We start from the raw sequence: 24,204 nt of genomic DNA, 5'->3' as shown, positions 1-24,204 counted from the left end.
CTTAACTTCCAAAGGATTGGTGAGGAAAGAAGAATGGAGATTTTACTCAGAAGAAACTTGGGAAGACCTTCCTTTTTCGTCTTCATTAAAAAAGAAAGAGAATCATGAAAATAAATTTCTGAAAACCATTAGCAAGACTGTGAAGAACATTCAGACAATAGTTTTTTCAATAATTAAACAATTATTGTTAAACAGTTGACTTAGACCTCAATGAAACTAGATTTCAGTTTATTTTAGAAAAATTAAAAAATCGTTTTTTTAATAGATAATTTCAATTCTACTCGATCTCTTAATACCTACAACTCAATGCAAAATGTCAAACCCACCCCATTACAAAATTCCAACGCTGGAAGCCTCGTGGGTCATTCAAGAGTTCTATGGAAAAGCGAAGGAATTACAACCCTTCGTGATGCAAATTGATGAATTTTCAGAGCATATGCAGAAGTTTTAAAATATTGAGTTGGAGAAAACGCAAGATACTTCAAAGAAAGCAGTAGGAAAAAACATAGGACAATCCACAAGGGAAAGGAAATCGAGAATTACCATAAAACAAAAAACTAATTTTTAAAGATCGTAAAAACCAGCACGACTATCAGTATCAATTTTTTTTTCTAAAGTGTCAAAAATAAAACCTCAAAAAAGTATCAATTTTCATTTAAAATCCCTAATATTCGAACAAATTTCTAAAAGTGGAAAACAAGAAATAGTCTACGGGTGTGATGCCGAGTGTTTTTACTGACAGTGGAATCGTAAGGTAGAAAATTTCAGCACTCATCGGACAAGAAAAAGACTTTTGTCATAATCAGAACACGTTCCCTCGCTGGGTTATTTACTAAATCTATTGTAGATTACTATTTTCTCGAGAGCAGGTCAAACCTAAAAAAGTTTTTTAAAAATATAGTTAGGGGTATATTAACAATACAACCGATATTGTTTCTTCTCCACAAACAGAGCATTTGTGGGTTTTGGGTAAGTTTGAAAATATTTCAACTTTAAACAACAAATAATCTCTAAACTTTTGCCTTCACTTTTAACCACTAACGTTAAATAATTTCTATATAACTGTTGTTGGTATTACTACTGCTACTTTGCTGTTTCAGCGTTTGCACTTCTTTCTCCAGCTTGTCAACTCTAGCGCGGTATTCTTCGTTCTGTTTTTGTGACAGTTCAAACTGTTTCCGCAAATCGTCTGTCTGTTTCCGCAGCTCCAAAAAGTGTCGCTCCAACTCCGATAAACTTAGGCCGGTGCCACCGGAAGTCGATGTGGCCGATGCGATGGCATTTGAAGAATAATTAGAAGAATTACTACTTACCAGTCGCTGACCATTGTTAATACCTAAGGCGGCGCCACCTGCAACAACCGGCACGATTCCCGTGGGCTGCCGCTGCACCAGTCCACCTCCCTCGACCGAAACAACCGTATCCTGGGGTAGTTTGGTTGGCAGTTTCGAGATTATCTCCATACCGGCCGAGGTTCGGAGACGTTTGACGCCGTCGGCCGATGTTATGATATGTCGATTCTGGTGCTGTTGTAGACTGTTATTGCTTCCCAGGATACTGCTGCTGCTACTACTACTGCTAGCATAGCCGCTAGTTTTGGAGATGATGTGACCCTCGCTCGACCCACCCGGCAACCGATTCTTGGTCATCACAATCTTCTTGATCGGTTTGCCACTGGAGCTGATCGTGCCCGTTGGCCGATGGAATGAGGAATGCGGTCTGCAAAACGAAATTTTAAATAGAGGTTTCTCATTTTCAATATTCAACGCGAACTTACCGCATGGTAGACTGAAGCGATTTCCGATACTCCGAACCGGATGAAATCTTCTTGATCCCACTGACCTCGCCGCCACAAATCTGCTTGAATTCTTCGGCCGAAAGAATTTTGATAACTTTGTTTGTTTTTATCGTTCCACCTCCTCCGCCTCCCCCGCCATGACCGTGACCACCCAGCATCGATTGCCGATGACCGTGCTGGGGAACCACGTACGGGGAACTTTTCTTGATGATTTTTATCGTTTTCTTAGTAGTTGTTGGCATCGTCGAACCGCCTGACACGGTCGAGCTGGATGTCGTCTGCTGACTGGTCGAGGCCGGTTGCACTCTTGTTTCCTTAAGCGCGAATTTGCCCGCTTCCGAGAGAACAATTTTCCGCCCACTCTGAATGGCCGACGTGATTAAACTGCTAGCGGAATCGTCTGAAGGAATCATTGCTATACCGTGCTCTTTCAGCATCTGTATTGTATTGGAGTCCAGATTTTTAGGGTCCTGTTCGGTGTTCTGCTCCAGATTGATTATGGCATCTTGCAAACTGTCTTCTTTTTCGATTAGATTGTCCGTGTCATTGGTGTTTTCGTTGCTATCCATATGGGACTGGTTCTGGTTTTGCTGCTGGAATTCGGCGCCCGCTTTTTGAGCTGCCGATAAATTAGAAAGGCTGCCATCGTTACTAAGATCCATGGTGATGTTATCCTCAGGATCCTCGATGGGAACAGTGTTGCGCTCTTTGTGCTGTTGCAGTTCCTGCATCAAGTTATCCGTTGCTTCCTGTACCTGGCCAAACACAAAAATACAATAATGAAAATCTAAAGATAAACCAAAAATATACACCTACCTGATCCCGGCTAGCAGCTCGCATCTGATTTGCCAGCAACAGTATCCGCACCAAGTCCACCTGGCCCGCTTCCATCGCAATGCCGATTGGTGATTTACCGAATTTGGAAACCGCATTCGGATCTGCTCCGTGTTGTAGCAACATTTCTACGACTTTATCGTGCCTTTTTTCGACCGCCCAGTGCAAAGCCGACATTCGCAACTAAAACGATAAATTTAAAAAGATAAAGTTCCGTCCGGAAACAACGAGCTAAACTCAACAACGTCTCACCATATCCTTAGCGTCGACTTCGCATTTATTGCTAAGTAGCAGTTCCACAACTGCTATGTTTCCATAGTAAACGGCAAAGTGCAGCGGGGTACGGTCCACCTTGGTTTTGCTATCCTTGCTGATCCCGGCCCGCAGCAGAACCTTGCACGTTTCGATGTGATTGTAACGGGCAGCTAAGTGGAGCGGAGATGTTCCCAGCTGCAAACAGTAAAATTATCAGTGGATTAGTTGGTTCGAAAAACTAAAATATGAATATGATCCATGAGCTTACCCAATCTGCCGTGAACGGTGCTCCTCGGCTCATTAGTTCGTGTACTTTCTCGGTATTTCCTGTTTTGGCGGCCTGGAGCAAGGCTTTACCCAGATCCGTGATGGCATTCTGGGGCTTTTGGAGACCCATGGAACCGTTAATCTGTAAATATGGAAGAGATGTCTGATTAGTATGGGGTTCTATAAAACTACCCAAGAGTTGAAACGATCTTCTGATGCCCGAAGGTGATCGGCAACAATCAAGTTTGGTTGTCAACTGTTTACGGATGATGTCCCTTATCAATACTGATGTCTATTGCTCCTATCCGGTAAGCATCGATGCGCAAATCCCGATCTTGCTGTTCTGGATACTCGCTATCGAGATTGTAAAGCCTTTTGCGACGGTTATTTGAAATATTCGTTAAAATAATAAGAAATAAGAAACGCCAATAGTCGATATACTACCGGAGGAAAAACTTATCGTAATTCAGTTCTTGTTCTTGCGCTTTAATAAAATAGGGTTTTCTCCAAGATTTGCACAAGTGTTGTGTCGAAAACTCTAAGAACGACACCTGGACAGTCCTCCAACCAGGGATTCGGTGGAACGACAAAAAGCCTGAGCCAAGGAAGGTCAACAAGTCGGTAACCGTGGAAGGTTGTCGAGCCAGGAGCCAACTGGAAGGTCGTGGGAAGTCAGGTTAAGATCGACAAACCAGGAATCATGGGAGGTCGTAAGTCGTAAGACAGGTACGTCGGACAGGGTCGGATCCATTGGCAGCGGACCAGAATCCATTGGAAAGTCGGCGAGCCGGGAGCCAGTGAAGGTCGGCATCGGTATTGGTAAGGCATCGGTCCAAAATAAGAGCGTAGAGCCGGAACCAAACAAGGTCGTCGGACCGAAGCCACTGGGAGGTCGTTGGGTTGGAGCCATTAGGAGCGGAACAGAATCGCTGGTAGGTTGATGGACAGGAAGCAATTGAAGATGAAAAATCATCGGACTGGAAAGCCAAGTAAAGGTTTTGAGCTGGACTACTACTTAGAAGCGTCAGGCTTAGGAATGGCGTCGAGGCGGAAGGGAAGCCCTCGCACGAAGTGTAACCTGTATATGACGCTCATTAGACCGGTTGTCCTCTACGGGCACGAGACGTGGATATTGCTCGAGGAGGACCTGCACACACTCGGAGTATTCGATATAGCGACGAGTGTTAAGAACCAACCAAGGATGAATCACGAGCTCGCGCGACTCTACGGCTAACCCAGTATCCAGAAGATGGTGAAGGCTGGAAGGATACGCTGGGCAGGACATGTTGCAAGTATGCCGGACAATTGTCCTGCAAAACAGGTGTTCACTGCCAATCCAATAGGAACGAGACGAGCAGAGGCGCAAAGAGCGAGGTCATATATTGATCCACATGATATTTAAAAATTAAGAGACTAACTACAAATACAAATCTACACTGAACTTTGAACACTAAGAATTCTTCTTCGGGATACAACCTTCGAAAAGTCAAAATCCGAATGCTCTAAGCGGTTAAAAGTCTTGATGACGCCAATTATTGCAAAGTTGGCCCCATAATTGTATGGTCTAACAGGAACGAAGAGCTGAAGATCCCGATTCCTCAAACCACGAGGTCGGACACTAAGTGGAAGAACTTCCAAAAGTGCGGGAGAGTCGATTCTTGATGAAAGCAGATCAGCGACGAAAGACGCACGAGTGGCGGTCCTGCGGGCTTGCAGCGTGTCGATGTCGATCAGGTGGCAGCCGCTTTCGTAGCTGGGAAGTCGAAAAGGTCTTGCCAGTTTAAGTGTCGAAGGGCATACCTCAAAAAACGTCGTTGGATAGCTTCAATGCGATCAGAACCGTTTTGATAAAATGGGCACCAAACAGCAGAAGCATATTCAAGGATCGATCGAACCAGACTACAGTAAAGACTCTTCAGGCAGTCCTTCGACATGCGGAAAAGAAGATCCAGGCTCCTGGAGGCCTTGCCAACGATAGAGTTGGTGTGATTCTTAAAATCCAGCCGCACGTCAAGGATCACACCAAGATCTTCCACGTGTTAAGCTCGAGAGATTGCAACGTTTCCAAGGAAATAAACGGCTGAGAAGGGGCGTCGTTTGCGGGAAAATGATATTACTACGCATTTACTACGGTTTAAAGGTAGGCGATTGGCATCACACCAGGGGGCAAAGAGGTTAAACTGGTTCTGCAGGAAGTTCACATCTTCGGGGCCATTGATAGAGTATTGCAGTTTCAAGTCGTCGGCATACGCTGATTTTGGTCCATCGAGAAGTTGCAGCACGTCATTGAAGTAGATTAGGAATACAAAAGGCCCTAAATGACTTCCCTGAGGCACGCCTGATGAAGCTGAGAACTGCCTGGAAAAACAGTTACCCGTACGAACTGTCAATTTATGACCAGGAAGGTAACTGCGGAACCTGCCAATAAGAGATCCACAAAATCCTAAACGCGCGAGATTTCCGATGGCAATATAGTCTTGCGGTTTTGCTGAATTCGACTAAGATGGTTTTGATAGCTACGTTGACTGGCTTTTTTATAGGCGGAGTTGAGTTTGCGACCAAGTGGAGCGCGATTTGGCGTGTGAAGAATTCCCCCAAATAAATATAAAAATTAAACGCAAGCTCCGCTCTGGGCTTATCTTCCAGCTAGCACATTCGACCACTGCGCTGATCGATCCGGAAATGAACTCATGCTACTAACCACAGCGTAGCTTGTGACGGCATCAAGAGTAACGCTTTCGAACCCGTTTTCCCGACTTCGAACTCCAGTTGGCACCTTCTAGCTGAACTGGATCGTCTCGTGACCTTTGCACTGGCACTCATTCACGCTGGTGGTCGCCTGAGCATAATCTCTATGCTGGCTGGTGCTGTACCTTTTGTGCTAACCGCAAATATTTGCGTTGGCTGCTTCCTCTGCGCTGGTAGTTCCTACCGGACGAGTCTGGACTTAAAACCTGTCGAAAACGCAGGTTTCAGTGGAAGATTATTTTATTCAGCCTTCAGCGATCGTCAACACGCGAATTAAGCAAATCATGATTTTAAACAGTAATAAATAACAGACCGTGCTTCAACCAAACTTTTGCTTTATAGAGAGATAAGTGACAGCTCCCATTAAATTCTCAAAAAAAAACAATTTTTGCATTAAGTACTTGTAGCATATAATCTGGACTTTAATATCAGCGTTTTGCGGATTAATTACTAAGCCCACATAAACAACTTTAGATAAAAGATCTTGATTTTGTTTTACTCTCCCAACAAGGTACAGAGATGATCAACTTGACGATCTTACCAAACACAGACGAAGTCGGAGTGAAATTCTTAGCTTCAGGAATATATTTTCCTAAAACGGGTTTTAAATAATTTGGTCGGTCAAACTGCTTCCTTAAGCATCTGTCAACAGGAGAAAAAACCCTCGATTACACCTCAACACTTTCCTTACCACAGACGGTATAAACAATGTCATAACAAACCTCTGAATCTTGACCTTCACTATCTTCAAACTTAATAGACGAACTATATAACGCAACTTAATTAACCAATATGGCATTATCCATAGAACTGAGACGAGTAAAACACTAAATAAACTAATAGCGATTTTTCCGAACTACCAACTAAACTGATGCGAAGGTGCTCAATTGTCCAACTGCATCCAAAGTCGTGGACCCATCATCATCATCGGCAGCATCATCGACAACGACGAATAGGAGAGAAAAAAGCGGAAACATATAAAATCCCCCAGCCAACAGAGGAGAACACAGATCGCGCGCAGGAAATGAGCGAAACGCACCAACACATGCTCGGTTGGCCGCAAGCAACACGAATCGCGCAACGAAAAAAAAACAACCATAATACCTACTGCCTACCAGAGGCAGATATAAAGAGAACGAGTTCATGAAAAAACCGTCCCAAGATCAAGTCTATCGAGCGAACTTAACACTAAGCTAAAAACTCACCATCCCAACCGGTACCAGTTTCTCCAGCAGATCCTCTGCATCGCCACTGTTGGCTATCATCATATCCGCCTTGACGACGTTGGCGAGCAGCTTCTCGGCGGCGAACATTTTCTCCACGGCACTGATCGTCGTGGTCGTCGTCGTCGTCGACAGCGCCGCCGTCCCCTTCGAAGCCGTCGCTGCTGTTGTTGGCTTTCGGCTGTTTCTTCAACTACAACCGCTTCCGTTGAAGACTGTCTCCGCAACCAGACCCCACCGCCTCGGTACCCACCAGCTTCCTGCTGCTGCTGCTGTTGGCCCCTTGACAATTTCCGCTCCTGCGCACCGACGAAGACGAGGCAACCAGCAAACCCCTCGCAGATCTGTGAGATGTTAACCGAGCCGATCGCGTTCGTCTTGATCGTATTTGGTAGGTTTGTTTTGCGCACCGGTTTCTCACTCGACGATGCCTTTTGCCGTTTCCGCTCCCTGACTTCTTCGACTACTTTGGCTGTTTCCTCCCCCTTCACAACTTTCCCCTCAAGGGCAGCAGCACCGTAGCAATTGTTGTTGCTGGTACTACTTCTTGTCCAACTCCTACTTCCAACAACAATAATAACAGTCGTTGATCGCTTCGTCGTTGTTGTTGCTTTTGATGATGATGATGATGCTTTCACTGCCGATAGAGTTGGAGGTTTTGCTCCGCTGGAGACTTGTTGCTGCTGTTGTGGTGAAGATGGAATTTGCGAAACCAAACCCTTGATTGTGGCTGCTGGAACGAAAGAAATTTGCAATAAAGAGAAAGATTTTTGTTATTGCAACTGGCGTTTACATTGAATATAGTATAGGTACTAAAGGATAGTTGCAGCGAGATTAACCACCGACCGGAGTAAGGTTTGGAGTGTTTCGGTTGGGCAAAAAGTGCATCACGATGCTATATCAATTATGATCCAAGTCTATGAGCTAGCTAGACCTGATACGATTCAAATTGTAACAACCATCATGATGATCAGCAAAGTTATCGTATTCAGAAAAAATAGAAAATTAAATTCTATCATCGGCGTCTTCAAACTTTATACAGTATTAGATTTTTTTTCGATAACCGTATTTAACACGAAATATACTTTTTGTAACGATATTTTCTTTTGCACTTAGATTACCCTAAGAAAAAAGTTTAGATGATTATTAGAAGAATTCTATTTGTCCTGCTGAGTTAGGGTTTATATGACCCAAAGTGTATTATCCCAATTTTTTTTTCTGAAATAAGAAGTCCAACAATTCCCCGTAATATATTTATCAGATTTTTATCTTAAACGTTGAATGCGCAACACTCACAATATTTTCTGAGAGGATGCCCCTCGTATTTCACCGAAACATCAGAATAATCCGTTGCAGACATGTTCAAATCGTAAACCTTCAGGTGCCACAATGAAAATCTTTTGCCACGTTTTAAATTGAATACTTTTCAGTTTATTGGAATCACTTATCACACAGTATGTCTTCCCTTAAAGGTTCAGAACTCGAATGGTCTTTTTGGAACCTTTCGTTCTAGGATCTTTCTGTTTCGAATATCGTTTTACATGGCGAACAGTTCGACCGAGTTCATTACGTTGCAGAACGTGCAGCGCGATATGTTTGAGAGAAACGCTGTGGTCAGCTTAAACAGAGTTCTGCTTCAGCCGAATGACGAATGGGCGACAGCGATTATGCTGAGTCTTCAAATATGTTGTCACTACGTACCTTCATTCAAAGCGTGATACGGTCAAAATTTGGTCAAGGGAAAACGCGTGTAAATCGGTGAAATCGTTTATTTAAGAAATCAAATTAAATTTCTTGTTCAAGTTTAATTAGTATAAAATTCAGGAAAAATATTCAGTTAGGCTTCCGCTTTTCCAAATCCGAATTGCCGGGCCTTACGCTTAACCCCGCCATCAGATTTTGTACAACCACCTTGTCCACCTTCTTCGCCGCAGAAAGCCAGCTCCTTGCCTTGAACAGCTGCTTGTCCTTAGCAGTTTTTTGGTCTTCTTTAGGTTCCGCTTGACAATAGCCCAGTATTTCTCAATTGGGCGGAGCTCTGGCGTGTTGGGAGGGTTCTTGTCCTTGGCAACCATCTGCACGTTGTTGGCGGCGTACCACTCCATGGCCTTTTTACCCTAATGGCAAGAAGCCAAATCCGGCCAAAACATTGCGGAACAACCGTGTTTCTTCATGAAGGCAGCAGACGTTTATTCAAACACTCATTCACGTAAATTTCTTGGTTGACAGTCCCGGAAGCTATGAAAATGCTGCTTTTTAAGCTACAGGTATACTGCCGCTGCCGGCAAGTCTGTCCCATATGTAAAAACAACGAACCGAGAAAAACGGCTTTAAAGATTTTTATAAACTTTCATGGATTTCTCGGTTGAAACTTTACCTTTTCTATTTCTTTCTTCACAGATATTAAGATAATCGTTGTAGAATTTCGTCCAATGTTTTTTTGCTTTGGAAGTTGTTGATGCAGAGGAGAAAATAATGATGGGACAGTAGACTGAGTCGATTTGGGGTCATTTTCGAATTTCTCAAACCCTGGGGTCTCGAAAGCTTCGTTTTGGTCCAAAACTCATCCATGATTTTTTGCAGAATTTTTAAGTAACGTTTACATGAGTAAATTTGGACTTTTAGGTTTGTATGGGAAAATTAATAATTTTGTACTGAAAAATCAACATCATTTTTGTTTCTTCTGTGCAACCGATCCAGCTGGTGGTTTTTGTGCCAATTTATAAAATTCCTAAAGAAAATTTTCCGCTGAACAACTTTGTCGAAGACCGTAAATTCGTATCTTATTAGACAAAAAAGTTATTAGCTGTTCAACAGAGGTATGTCTTTTGGCATTGATAAACAATAAATTCAATAGACACCACTGTTATGTGCCTTGCGAGGTATTGCATAACTACTTTTCATGCAATACTTCGCGGGGCACAAGCAGTGTTGTCAATTGAATTTATTGTTTATCAATGCCAAAAGTCATACCTCTTTTGAACAGCTAATAACTTTTTTGTCTAATAAGATACGAATTTACGGTCTTCGACAAAGTTGTTCGGCGAAAAATTTCCTTTAGGAATTTTATAAATTGGCACAAAAACCACCAGCTGGATCGGTTGCACAGAAGAAACAAAAATGATGTTGATTTTTCAGTACAAAATATTCAATTTTCCCATACAAACCTAAAAGTCCAAATTTACTCATGTAAACGTTACTTAAAAATTCTGCAAAAAATCATGGATGAGTTTTGGACCAAAACGAAGCTTTCGAGACCCCAGGGTTTGAGAAATTCGAAAATGACCCCAAATCGACTCAGTCTAATGGGACAGCCTTGCGAGTATATTTCGCATGCGTATTAAATGTACCCGCAAAGCTGTCCCATATTTGGCTTTTCTTTTGTCAGTTGATCATGTTATTCTCTCAATCTGCGCTGTATTATTCACATTAGTGGTTGTTTACTGATGAAAATAAGTTTAAAATGATTTTATAACATATTTAGATAAAGATTACTTAAGTTTATCGTAAGAATTGAGTAGGTCCAAAATAAAATCAATATCAACGTTCCATGAATGAAAAAACCTGTACCTTCATCTTTTGGAAAGTTTCTCTGTCGATTATCTTTAAGAAAGACTATAAAAACCAACAAATTAAATTAATGCTGAATCAGAAACAGCAAAGCATTTTGGCTGCAAATATATAATGAGAAAAATCAATACAATATGACTTACGCGTGTGCTACCAGGTACGCGTATTTTGGTTCATAGATTTTATGGAAGTCCAAGCAGCAAGAAACAGCATGACAAAAACCTTAAAAATATGGCTTTGAAGCTGACTATTTCCATGTTTTATAACGAACAATTCAATAAACCTCATGCGAGATAAAAAAAAAACAATTGTGCGGAATTTACCCATTATAATTAGCCTATAGGCTAATCATAGCTTGTAAAAATTATGGAAATTGTTATTTTTGACTTTACTGTACTGTTTTATCTAGTCTAACTTTCGTAATTTCAATGAATGCTTATTTTGTCGCACACATTGTATGAATATTTGTAAAATTAACGTTATTAGATGAGCAATTTTGAAGCGTTCTGTAAAAATAGACATATGCGACAGCTTTGCGGGTATATTTCATATGGGACAGACATGACTTGGTATTTTTTCATATATGTTGAGAACAAAGTTATGAAAGTTTTTAGTCTAAATTGAAGAACTAACTGTATTTGAACGATTTTTGAGATAAACTGAAAAATGACGAAAATGCAAATGGGACAGTCTTGCGAATAGCGGCAGTATAGATGGCTTGCCAAACCAAATATTTCTTCGCGACTTTTGACAGTTTCATGTGCTTGAAAATATCTGTCCTTTCCCCTTCCTTTTGCCGCATAAAACTCCTGTCCCGGAAGCTGCTTGTATTCGGCTTTGACGTAGGTTTCGTCGTCCATTACCACGCAGTCAAACTTCGTCAGCACAGCCTCCGGGATCGCGCTTTGGTCGTCGTATTTTGTTTATCATCGCGATTTGGAGTCACCACCTTCTTGTAAGCTCGGATTTTCGCGATGCGCTAGCAAAATTTTGATACGCTGCTCTTCTTCCTTGGACGGCATTTTGACAACTGAAGAGTGAATTCCAAAATCAAAATAGGAACAACATTCTACACACACACACACACCTTCAAAATGAGGGGTGTTCAGGTTTTTTTAAATGCAAAATTGAAAGAAATACGTCAAGTTGATATTGACCAAATTTTGACCGTATCACCCTTTATTCCCCATATGTGCAACCGATTGTAAGAGGTTTTTGACACGGGAAATGAATGCTCTGCAATCGCGATGCTTCAAGCATATTTGTAAATCCTTTACCAAATTGTTCCGCAGTCATTTCAAGAGAAAAAAACACCAACTTGTTATAAGAATTTAGATAATTTATTCTTCCAAAAACTAACTTACATTTTACCTGGAGTTCCTGGAGTGTCAATTTGACACTCCTAACAAAAATCATAATATTTCTCTTGTTTTTAAATTTTCAACCGATCTGTACAGAATTTAAAGTTTTTGAAACCGTAAAATCATCATGTAACACACATATGTTTCTCAGACAATATTGAGCTACAACAATTCATTTTTAAATTATTCAAAGTCGAGGAAAAAAACTCTGAAAATAACATGCTTCGGAAAAAGACTACACAGAAATTTTTTTTTTGACTATTACGTGTCACTGAAAACTGCAACCTTTAAAATAAATCACCTGTAATTAACAAAACCTGTAATTTTAAATTGTATTCCTTGGGGGCCGTTCACTATTTACGTAAGCACGATTTTGAAAATTTTCAACCCTCCCTCCCCCTGGTAAGACAAAGTAAGATTTTTCGAAACCCCTCCCCCCTCCCCTAGTAAGATCTTACGTTTTTAATTCTATAAGAAATTGACACGTTTTTTTTTTAAAACCAGCTTGAAAATATTAAAAATGTGTCATCCATGCTGCAAAGCAGAGCCCTTTTTAAGTAAAACTTAAAAACTGCATTTGAAAAGCATAATTTATACAAAACAACAGATGAAATGTCTTAAACGATTATAGATAACATTAAGTTTTAAGGACATAGCATGTTCATGGTTACAATAATCTTCAATAAATTTCCACAATCGAATAAACAATATAAAATCTAAATTCCGATTTAAAAAAAAGTGAGAGAGCACAAGGTAAAGGGTGATACGGTCAAAATTTGGTCAAGGGAAAACGCGTGTAAATCGGTTAAATCGTTTATTTAAAATAAAAAAATAAATAACTTTTTCAAGTTTAATTAGTATAAAATTCAGGAGAAATATTCAGTCAGGCTTCCACTTTTCCAAATCCGGATTGCCGGGCCTTACGCTTACCCCTGCCATCAGATTTCGTACAACCACCTTGTCCACCTTCTTCGCCGCAGAAAGCCAGTTTGCCTTGAACTGCTGCTCGTACTTAGCAGTTTTTTTTTGTCTTCTTTAGGTTCCGCTTGACAATAAAGTATTTCTCAATTGGGCGGAGCTCTGGCGTGTTGGGGTTGGGAGGGTTCTTGTCCTTGGGAACCACCTGCACGTTGTTGGCGGCGTACCACTCCATGGCCTTTTAACCATTATGGCAAGATGCCAAATCCGGCCAAAACATTGCGGAACAACCGTGTTTCTTCAGGAAGGCAGCAGACGTTTATTCAAATACTCTTTCACGTAAATTTCTTGGTTGACAAGCTTCTTTTCAAGCCACAGGTACAGATGGCTTGCCACACCAGATATTTCTTCGCGAACTTTGACAGTTTCATGTGCTTGAAAATATCTGCTACCTTTCCCCTTCCTTTTGCCGTATAAAACTCCTAACCCGGAAGCTGCTTGTAGTCGGCTTTGGCGTAGGTTTCGTCGTCCATTACCACGCAGTCAAACTTCGTCAGCATCGTCATGTACAGCCTCCGGGATCGCGTTTTGGTCGTCGTATTTTGTTTATCAGCGCGATTTTGAATATAAGTCTTGTCCAGCCAATGAATGTGAAATTAATTACCCCCGAAATCCCAATACCTTCAAAGTACGGTAAAAACAGTTATGTATATCCATTCCGGCTGGATATGGACAGAATGCAGTTCAAGATAATAAACCAACCCCTCCTGATACCAGTTGGAGGAAGGACAAGGGTGGGTTCGAGACTGGCCTCTACTTACTCCCCAAACATCTCACCTGTCGGCAACTTATAGGATTCGAACCCAAAAGTTTTTCTTGCCGATACCGGAAATCGAACCCAGTACGCCTGGGTTACCAGACTCGCGCCAGCCTATCCACTAGACCACATCAGCGCTTAAATTGAATGAATCTTCTCTTATCTATAACATTATGAACGGTAAATTGTGTTATTGTAATAAGTGTCATGTCAGTGTGATCAGTGCTAGTACTTCAATCACACATATGTCGAACAAAAATTGTTAATTAAACGAAACTTCACTTAACACGCTTGCAATAAAATTTTGAGAGACCTTTCCATTACAGGCAACGAACAAACTTTCATTATTTCACTTCTAAATTAAATTTTTACACACCGGTAATAGAAAAACATCCCGTGCTCGATAAGGTTGCCAAATTCAAATCTGGACTACCCAAGTAACTTTATCTGTGAAGTAACCATAAGCTCCAAAAACTAGCACCAATTCTGCACTAAAGTCACGTCAGTTATATAGAGCTTGATTCTGTGCATCATATTAGCTGAATTTCTGTCCGTCTGTCTGTCTGTTCCCTCTATAGACTCGAAAACTACTGAACCGATTTACGTGAAACTTGGCAGGTGAAGGGTTTTGGAACCGGGCAAGGTCTTTTGATACACTAGGTTCTCCGACTTTCAAAGTAAGTAGGCGAGGAGTGAGCGGGACTCTCAAAGTTTGCTTATTTTTCGCTCAGCTTTTCGGTGGTTTGTTGGTAAACAAACTTCATGAGTTCCGCATAGTTGCATAGCCTACATAGCCAAAATGGCTGAATCGGGAATTCGATATTCGGTAACACCTCCTGGATATATACACACCTTGGTACCGGGGACGGTTCCTATAATGTTTTGGGCCCCCTCCCTCTCACCCTTCTTGAGTGAGCAGGAACATAGGAAGAGAGGAGGATGGCCCAATACAATTTTGTAAGCATTAGTTCTCAACTTATGTTGAGAAAGTCAGCAAATGGAATCAACTGTGGCATAGAAAGGTATTTGAGTACGATTGTTATAGATCCCTACGCCTTGCAGTGTGGAAAAGGAAGGAAAGGAACGGTTTCCCTGGGGTTTTTTTTACGCGGGGTTTCGTACCGCATAAAAAAACCGCGTTAATTCGAAAATCCGCGTAAAAAAACCGCATTAATTCGAAAATCCGCGTAAAAACAACCTTGTTGATTCGAAAATCCGCGTAATAAACCCCGTAATTCTAAAATCCACGTAAAAAATCCATTTTAATTAAAAAATTCGCGCAAAAAAGCACGTTACTCAAAAACGCGTAAGAACCATGATTTTTTTTAAATATGCGTACAATGATAGTTTATTTTAAAGATAAAAAACAAAATCAATTAGATTAATAGAATTGTAGAATATAGTGAGGCTTATTTGACAGTGTGGAATTCAGATCGTCTCATGTCTCATGTTTTATGTCCCATGTCTCAGATCTCATGTCTCATGTCTCAGGTCTCATGTCTCATGTCTTATGTCTCAGGTCTCAAGTCTCAGGTCTCATGTCTCGTGTCTCATATTTCAGGTCTCATGTCTCAGGTCTCATGTCTCAGGTCTCAGGTCTCAAGTCTTAGGTCTCATGTCTCAGGTCTCAAGTCTCAGGTCTCAGATCTCATGTATCGCGTTCTTAGGTTGATGTCAAGCTGAGGCGACAAGCAGCGCAACACGTTCACACGACATACCTGATCTCATTTGATCTCCATGGAAAAAGCGCAGACCTGTCAAGCTGAGCGCATTGGAAAGCGCGACAAAGCTGATGCCAGGGTGTTTTGAAGCGCGACAAGTAGAAAATCCAATGGGAATATTGTTTTTTCTCGGTTAAAAGCACAATAGTAGGGAGATCCGTCCAAATTTGTGATAATAAGCTAAATAATATCTGAATCGACGAGAAAATTTTCATAAATTCGTAGTTCCGGCAAAAAACAAAGAATTTTGTCGGTTGAAATTTCGGCATTTTCGCAATCCGGATGATGATCTGATGAGTTTTTAATTGCTCCCTAAAGAAAGGAGACGATTCCAAGCATTATCAGATGAAGAGAAGTGATAATTTGTAGTGAATTTTGAAAGCGCCATGGCGCGCCAACATGACATACCAATGCGTTGCATTGCTTTCTTATAGGAATTAATAACGCAAAGCGATGCTTGTCGCCTCAGCTTGACATCAGCCTTAGTCTCAGAGCTAAGGTTTTCCCAACTACAAAAAGATTCTGAGTTTTTTCCTTTAAAAAAGTCTTAGAATATTTTCTCTCAAAAACCGCGTTAATTCGAAAATCCGCGTAAAAAAAACCGCGTAAAAAATACCGTGTAAAAAAACCGCGTAAAAAAACCTCAGTGTAAATTTCGATGTCAAGCTTAAAATTTATCAACCAATGGGATTAAATTTTGAATGAGAGAGTTTCAGGGTACGAAAATAATGGGTATGATTATTTGAGACCCCGACTTCATTCCAGCAGTGGGGGATAAGTCGAAAACATATCAAGCAATAGGACCATATTTTATAAGTTAGGTTGTTTGCGTATGAACAATTTGAGGCCATCCTTTTTCAGAGTGGGGTCGGGAAGAAGGCAGGGTTTATTCATATTTTATTTGGCAAAACTCTTATCAAACAAATGGAGAGAAATGTGGCATGTGCCGTTTTTCAAATACTCGAAATATTTCTATAGTATAGTTTGTGAGCCCTTCTCGCATTGGAAGGGGGAGAGGGTGGAAAATTTATATCAAATAGTTAATCAAAGAACTTATGAAGCTTATAAAAATAGATTTAAAATTTCAAATCTTGAAAACAAATTAAGATATGAAGTTTCAGAAAATTAGTTTAAGTCTTCTTTGTATTCCAGTTTGAAACTCCAGCTGCACTGTTTTTGATTTATATTGTAATTCGATTTGAAACAGCGCTAACAAAACAATCAAAATTCGTTTACTTTTGAAAGGTGTAGCAAAGCACACCGGGTCAGCTAGTAACCCTATAAAAGCACTGTATTAGCGTTGGTTGATACTATAGCGTTGGCGGGAAAAATGCTGCGAAAATGCGATTGGCGTTCAAATGAGATACGACGATTTTTGTTTGGCTTCATTTTTATGCTATGATATTGAATTTGTCTTTTGTGAATATCCGCTCTATCGGGTTGAATTTCTTACATGATTTTGTTTATTTATCCGCTGGAGATGGCCTGGAATCGAACTCATGACATCTATATGGCTCGGACATTTTCAGTGACTCTATGATCCACTTTCAGGTTCGCGTTAAATCTTTGGAAAAAAGCCCTATTTGAATCAAATGTCTGGCAACACGTGCCCTAAATTTGCGTTAATTCAGCATCAATCAATGCTAATTTGCTTTGGCATAATACCACTGTAGTGCTAACATAGTGCTAAAAAGCATTAAAGTAAGCTTGTATGATGTCATTTGTTATTCTGATTCAGAGTTATGCTGCTTTTCGAAAGCATTGTGCAATGCTGATAAAATGCAAGTTGCATTTTAAAAGAGTGGTATATTATTCTAATATGATGCAGCATAGCACTCGAGGGTATTGTATATGCACTTTACTGATAAGTAAACTGCCGTTCTAAGCAAGATTGTCCCATGCGGAAAAACGTGCATACGAGAAAAACGCGATTGAAATATCAGCTATATTTCCAATTTTTCTCTCAAACTAAAAATTCACCGACAGTTTTTTCGTAGTGAACAGTTCAAGTTGATCATTTTACAATGTTTTCTGCCAAAAAAAATTACATTTCCTACAAAAAAAAACAGCAAATTAGAGCCAAAAATGCTCCGTGTGACACTTTTGCGTAGAATCAGAACGCATGCCGATGCTAGTTCTACGAAAAACTGTCACACGGCTACAATTTTTCTATCATTTTAAAAGCTTGCGTAGTTTATTTTTTTGCCAAAAACTCATGCTAAACCGTAATTTGAGAAATACGTTCCTCTTTGTTTATAAAAATGTATAGTTGAGTATGGATCTTGTAGTAGTGCCTACTGAAAAGTGTTAGTGAAAATTTCTCTGAATAATTCTCGCTCCTCCTCTGCCCTCTATTTTAGTATTCTTTTCAGTGAATAACATTAAATTCAACAGTTTGAACTCATCTTAAGACAATTTTTTGATAAAATTTGCATTTTTCATAGAATTTTCTCTAGTGTGACGTTCTTGCGTAGAACTATGAACATAGAGACAACCACCTTGAAGAAAATTTCGTATAAGTTCAGAACAAAGTATACTTGTTTGTGTTTTTATTCGAAAGTTAACACTAAAAGAGACCGTTTCCAGCAAAAAAGTAAAAATGACCCAAAAGTCACATGGGACATTCTTGCGTAGAACGGCAGTAAACGAGTTATAAAACTGTACTTAATAACCATAGGATAATATATTAATACTGTTGGGGATTTCAAAATAATAAAATATATTAAACACCAAAGTTCATAACACTAAAACACTTTCATAACTTTGTTCTCAACATACATGAAAAAATTCTAAATCCTTTACAGATTGAATTACCAAACAAAAACCATATCAGGCTGCTATTTACTTTATTTTCATAGTGTCAAAATATTATTAACACATTGAGAACCAAATACGAGATATCTCCTTCTTCCGCTCGCCCTAGTGTGCTATATCTAGAAGCATAACTTAAATGCTATAAATTTAATAATGAAACTATATCAGACAAAGTTCAACACTACATTTTCGGTAACTTATAAGTACTAATTTCATCAAATTTGATCCAGCGGTTTCTGAGATATCGAATATTTAATTTTTTTAAATATGCATTCTTACTGGGGAATAATTAGTGGTTTGCAAGAAACTTATCTACACCTGTCATTGTTCTACATATAAACCTTTCCTCTATTTCATACTACTTACTGTGTATCTTGTATCGACTCGTGTCGAATATTAAATAGAGCCCAATAAAAAAATAATTCAGATTATAGGGGGTAGAAACCTTATAATGATCAACCTCAGTTTTCGATTGATCCAAACAATCAATTAGGATGAACTATTGGCCATTGTCATGGAATCTTAATAGCTTAAAGTCCTAAGTATAAAATATCAAAACTTATTTAGAGGCCGAATTGTAATCAGAAAAATTAAAATCCGATTAAGAACCACAAAGTAAAAACAAAAATGATTAGGGTTCTACGAGCACAGCATCAAAATAAAGAAAGAAAATTGCATCGATGCAAATATGCGGGCCTGAATCTGTTTGGAAGCCCTTTGGGAACCCCTGGCCCGAGTGCAGAAAAAGATGAGCACCATAACATAACTTGAGACCGGGCGCCCGGGAGTGTGCGCGAGCAAAAAGAAAAAGAAACGGAAATCAGTTTCTCGGCGGGAAGACGGCTGGAAATCAAACTGCCAGCCAGGAACCAACGTTGCATGAACGAGGATTGAGATTGGTGCTTCTGCTGCTGCTGCTGGCGGCAGAACCAACGCGCAAGGGGGAAAACATCCCCAAACCGGAAAACCGGTTTCAGTTCACTTCTTTTCTGCTACGCTCTTCCGTGCTTTGCTTGATGATGTACTTTCAGCTAGTTTCATTTCTTGTGGTAGGTAGTAGGTCGAATTGAACTTATTCCCTTTGCTTTGGTCTTTGGCTGGAGTTCGAATGTGGAGAAAGAGCAATGACCAGATTCAGTGGCAGGAACTTTTACCCTTTGCACAATCTGTCATTCCGGATTTGAACGTAAAATTAGTCGAACTGGTTCAATTCGTTCCCGTATGACTCATTGTAGGGCTTCACTTAACATCAATTATAACCTAATTTGTAGCAACCGAGAGCAGTCACAGTTCAAGGATTTTCCACTTCCGGAGCGCTGGAATTCATCGCCTCATCACATATTAGCGAATGAAATGATTCTTCCACGAACCATAACCCTGCGGCTCACACACAAAGCACACGAGCAATCCACCGACTTATTTCTCCATTTTGAGCACACAGGCTAAGCCAATCAGCTCAGCAAACGGGACATTCCGCTTCCGTCTTTTGCTTCATATTTTCTCATTTTCTCAAGGCAAAATCGAACACGGTCGACACAGACTGTGGCAGCACTAGAACGGAAGTGGAATAATTCGTATTTTTGTCACCGCACTCAACCCACCCGAGGTCACTTCCACCCGAAACGGATTCCCGGTAATCCGGTGCAACTTTTAACAACACTCCGGCAACAAACAGTAACGATATTTACCAATAATAATGCAATTTACTGAAGGCTTCTCCGTATTCGCGTTCATTTGCCATACAAGAACTCGACACTTTTTTTTATTTTGACTCACAAAACTGACATTCCGAAAGCGCCTCGCAGACACGCTGGCACTCACACATCGACAACGTGTTTATTGAATGGTTGGTAAAATTTCAAAAGAGCGAATTATATTTTTACATTTCCAAGGTTTGTGAGAGGACAATGGATAACAAACAAAGAAAAATCTTTCATACATTCGATTAACGTAAAATACTTTCCCATATTAAAAAAATGAAATCACGTTTTGCCCCTTTCGAAAACCTATCTAAGAAATCTTTTGACGTTTCATTCTACAGCAAACTATTTGCTCAACAACGAGCCCGACAAACGGCAAAGTTGAACAGAGTGCTGTCAGAAAATGATTCGAACTTGCGAACCAAATATAAAGTTCACTCTTTCCAATCCCGTTAGAAAAGACAGCCCAAATTGAACCCAACACCTGCATGCTTTAAACGATTTCTGAAAGCTCGCATCTTGGAAAGCTTTAAGTTCAACTTTTACACTGAGGAAAAATCAACAAGAAAAATGTAAAAACGACATGCGCCTGTGGGTCAAATTTAAAAAATAGCAATGAGGAATATCCATAAACAAACATGTGAAAGAAAGCAATATTTTCAAAAGACACGATATCTATAATCTTGAAAAAAATTTCGTTGACCATCAGATTTCAATCAGATCGTTATTTAAAAAAAAACCTTTTGCTTCTTTTGGTACTAAGATTATTTATCTATCTGTGAAATGAATGTATGTGAAAAAATCTGGTTTCAACATAAAGTACAAAAAACTAATCCTCTATTTAGATTCAAAGAAAAAATTTCATATTAAAATTTGAATACCAATTCTGAATTTCATACGAAGCTCAATCTGAGAAGCGATAAAATAAACTTAACAAATTGTTAGAAAAAAATGTTATCAAGACAAAAAAAAACTAAAAAAATGAAATAAACTTCAAACAAACAGAGTAAAAAAAAATATAAAACTGCAATCTGAATCTGAAATCTGAATCTGTAATCTGAATCTGAAATCTGAATCTGAAATCTGAATCTGAAATCTGAATCTGAAATCTGAATCTGAAATCTGAATCTGAAATCTGAATCTGAAATCTGAATCTGAAATCTGAATCTGAAATCTGAATCTGAAATCTGAATCTGAAATCTGAATCTGAAATCTGAATCTGAAATCTGAATCTGAAATCTGAATCTGAAATCTGAATCTGAAATCTGAATCTGAAATCTGAATCTGAAATCTGAATCTGAAATCTGAATCTGAAATCTGAATCTGAAATCTGAATCTGAAATCTGAATCTGAAATCTGAATCTGAAATCTGAATCTGAAATCTGAATCTGAAATCTGAATCTGAAATCTGAATCTGAAATCTGAAATCTGAATCTGAATCTGAAATCTGAATCTGAAATCTGAATCTGAAATCTGAATCTGAAATCTGAATCTGAAATCTGAATCTGAAATCTGAATCTGAAATCTGAATCTGAAATCTGAATCTGAAATCTGAATCTGAAATCTGAATCTGAAATCTGAATCTGAAATCTGAATCTGAAATCTGAATCTGAAATCTGAATCTGAAATCTGAATCTGAAATCTGAATCTGAAATCTGAATCTGAAATCTGAATCTGAAATCTGAATCTGAAATCTGAATCTGAAATCTGAATCTGAAATCTGAATCTGAAATCTGAATCTGAAATCTGAATCTGAAATCTGAATCTGAAATCTGAATCTGAAATCTGAATCTGAAATCTGAATCTGAAATCTGAATCTGAAATCTGAATCTGAAATCTGAATCTGAAATCTGAATCTGAAATCTGAATCTGAAATCTGAATCTGAAATCTGAAATCTGAATCTGAAATCTGAATCTGAAATCTGAATCTGAAATCTGAATCTGAAATCTGAATCTGAAATCTGAATCTGAAATCTGAATCTGAAATCTGAATCTGAAATCTGAATCTGAAATCTGAATCTGAAATCTGAATCTGAAATCTGAATCTGAAATCTGAATCTGAAATCTGAATCTGAAATCTGAATCTGAAATCTGAATCTGAAATCTGAAATCTGAATCTGAAATCTGAATCTGAAATCTGAATCTGAAATCTGAATCTGAAATCTGAATCTGAAATCTGAATCTGGAATCTGAATCTGAAATCTGAATCTGAAATCTGAATCTGAAATCTAAATCTGAAATCTGAATCTGAAATCTGAATCTGAAATCTGAATCTGAAATCTGAATCTGAAATCTGAATCTGAAATCTGAATCTGAAATCTGAATCTGAAATCTGAATCTGAAATCTGAATCTGAAATCTGAATCTGAAATCTGAATCTGAAATCTGAATCTGAAATCTGAATCTGAAATCTGAATCTGAAATCTGAATCTGAAATCTGAATCTGAAATCTGAATCTGAAATCTGAATCTGAAATCTGAATCTGAATCTGAAATCTGAATCTGAATCTGAAATCTGAATCTGAGATCTGAATCTGAAATCTGAATCTGAAATCTGAATCTGAAATCTGAATCTGAAATCTGAATCTGAAATCTGAATCTGAAATCTGAATCTGAAATCTGAAATCTGAATCTGAAATCTGAATCTGAATCTGAAATCAGAATCTGAAATCTGAATCTGAAATCTGAATCTGAAATCTGAATCTGAAATCTGAATCTGAAATCTGAATCTGAAATCTGAATCTGAAATCTGAATCTGAAATCTGAATCTGAAATCTGAAATCTGAATCTGAAATCTGAATCTGAAATCTGAATCTGAAATCTGAATCTGAAATCTGAATCTGAAATCTGAAATCTGAATCTGAAATCTGAATCTGAAATCTGAATCTGAAATCTGAATCTGAAATCTGAATCTGAAATCTGAATCTGAAATCTGAATCTGAAATCTGAATCTGAAATCTGAATCTGAAATCTGAAATCTGAATCTGAAATCTGAATCTGAAATCTGAATCTGAAATCTGAATCTGAAATCTGAATCTGAAATCTGAATCTGAAATCTGAATCTGAAATCTGAATCTGAAATCTGAATCTGAAATCTGAATCTGAAATCTGAATCTGAAATCTGAATCTGAAATCTGAATCTGAAATCTGAATCTGAAATCTGAATCTGAAATCTGAATCTGAAATCTGAATCTGAAATCTGAATCTGAAATCTGAATCTGAAATCTGAATCTGAAATCTGAATCTGAAATCTGAATCTGAAATCTGAAATCTGAATCTGAAATCTGAATCTGAAATCTGAATCTGAAATCTGAATCTGAAATCTGAATCTGAAATCTGAATCTGAAATCTGAATCTGAAATCTGAATCTGAAATCTGAATCTGAAATCTGAATCTGAAATCTGAATCTGAAATCTGAATCTGAAATCTGAATCTGAAATCTGAATCTGAAATCTGAATCTGAAATCTGAATCTGAAATCTGAATCTGAAATCTGAATCTGAAATCTGAATCTGAAATCTGAATCTGAAATCTGAATCTGAAATCTGAATCTGAAATCTGAATCTGAAATCTGAATCTGAAATCTGAATCTGAAATCTGAATCTGAAATCTGAATCTGAAATCTGAATCTGAAATCTGAATCTGAAATCTGAATCTGAAATCTGAATCTGAAATCTGAATCTGAAATCTGAATCTGAAATCTGAATCTGAAATCTGAATCTGAAATCTGAATCTGAAATCTGAATCTGAAATCTGAATCTGAAATCTGAAATCTGAATCTGAAATCTGAATCTGAATCTGAAATCAGAATCTAAAATCTGAATCTGAAATCTGAATCTGAAATCTGAATCTGAAATCTGAATCTGAAATCTGAATCTGAAATCTGAATCTGAAATCTGAATCTGAAATCTGAATCTGAAATCTGAAATCTGAATCTGAAATCTGAATCTGAAATCTGAATCTGAAATCTGAATCTGAAATCTGAATCTGAAATCTGAAATCTGAATCTGAAATCTGAATCTGAAATCTGAATCTGAAATCTGAATCTGAAATCTGAATCTGAAATCTGAATCTGAAATCTGAATCTGAAATCTGAATCTGAAATCTGAATCTGAAATCTGAATCTGAAATCTGAATCTGAAATCTGAATCTGAAATCTGAATCTGAAATCTGAAATCTGA

At 38.8% G+C, this 24,204-nt stretch overlaps 1 protein-coding gene across 3 annotated transcripts; it reads right to left on the bottom strand.

The window, feature by feature from the left end:
• Nucleotides 1–260: 260 nt before the first annotated feature.
• Nucleotides 261–20,140, bottom strand: LOC129754856 (uncharacterized). 3 transcript variants are annotated; one of them, XM_055751093.1, is made up of 7 exons: nt 20,015–20,140; nt 7,108–7,855; nt 3,156–3,296; nt 2,885–3,082; nt 2,615–2,815; nt 1,778–2,553; nt 261–1,719 (listed from the first exon to the last, which is right to left on the bottom strand). In XM_055751093.1, the coding sequence occupies exons 2-7, from the start codon at nt 7,213–7,215 to the stop codon at nt 1,044–1,046; spliced, it is 2,100 nt and encodes a 699-aa protein (XP_055607068.1). In that variant the 5' UTR covers nt 7,216–7,855; nt 20,015–20,140; the 3' UTR covers nt 261–1,043. The 3 variants fall into 3 exon arrangements, with proteins under 3 accessions (XP_055607068.1, XP_055607067.1, XP_055607069.1); XM_055751092.1 differs by having other exon boundaries at nt 7,108–7,858; nt 20,015–20,112; XM_055751094.1 differs by having other exon boundaries at nt 19,928–20,040.
• Nucleotides 20,141–24,204: the final 4,064 nt, after the last annotated feature.

The sequence above is a fragment of the Uranotaenia lowii genome, chromosome 3 (assembly GCF_029784155.1).
Source record: "Uranotaenia lowii strain MFRU-FL chromosome 3, ASM2978415v1, whole genome shotgun sequence".
NCBI lineage: Eukaryota > Metazoa > Arthropoda > Insecta > Diptera > Culicidae > Uranotaenia > Uranotaenia lowii.
This window is presented reverse-complemented; position numbering and strand designations above follow the sequence as displayed.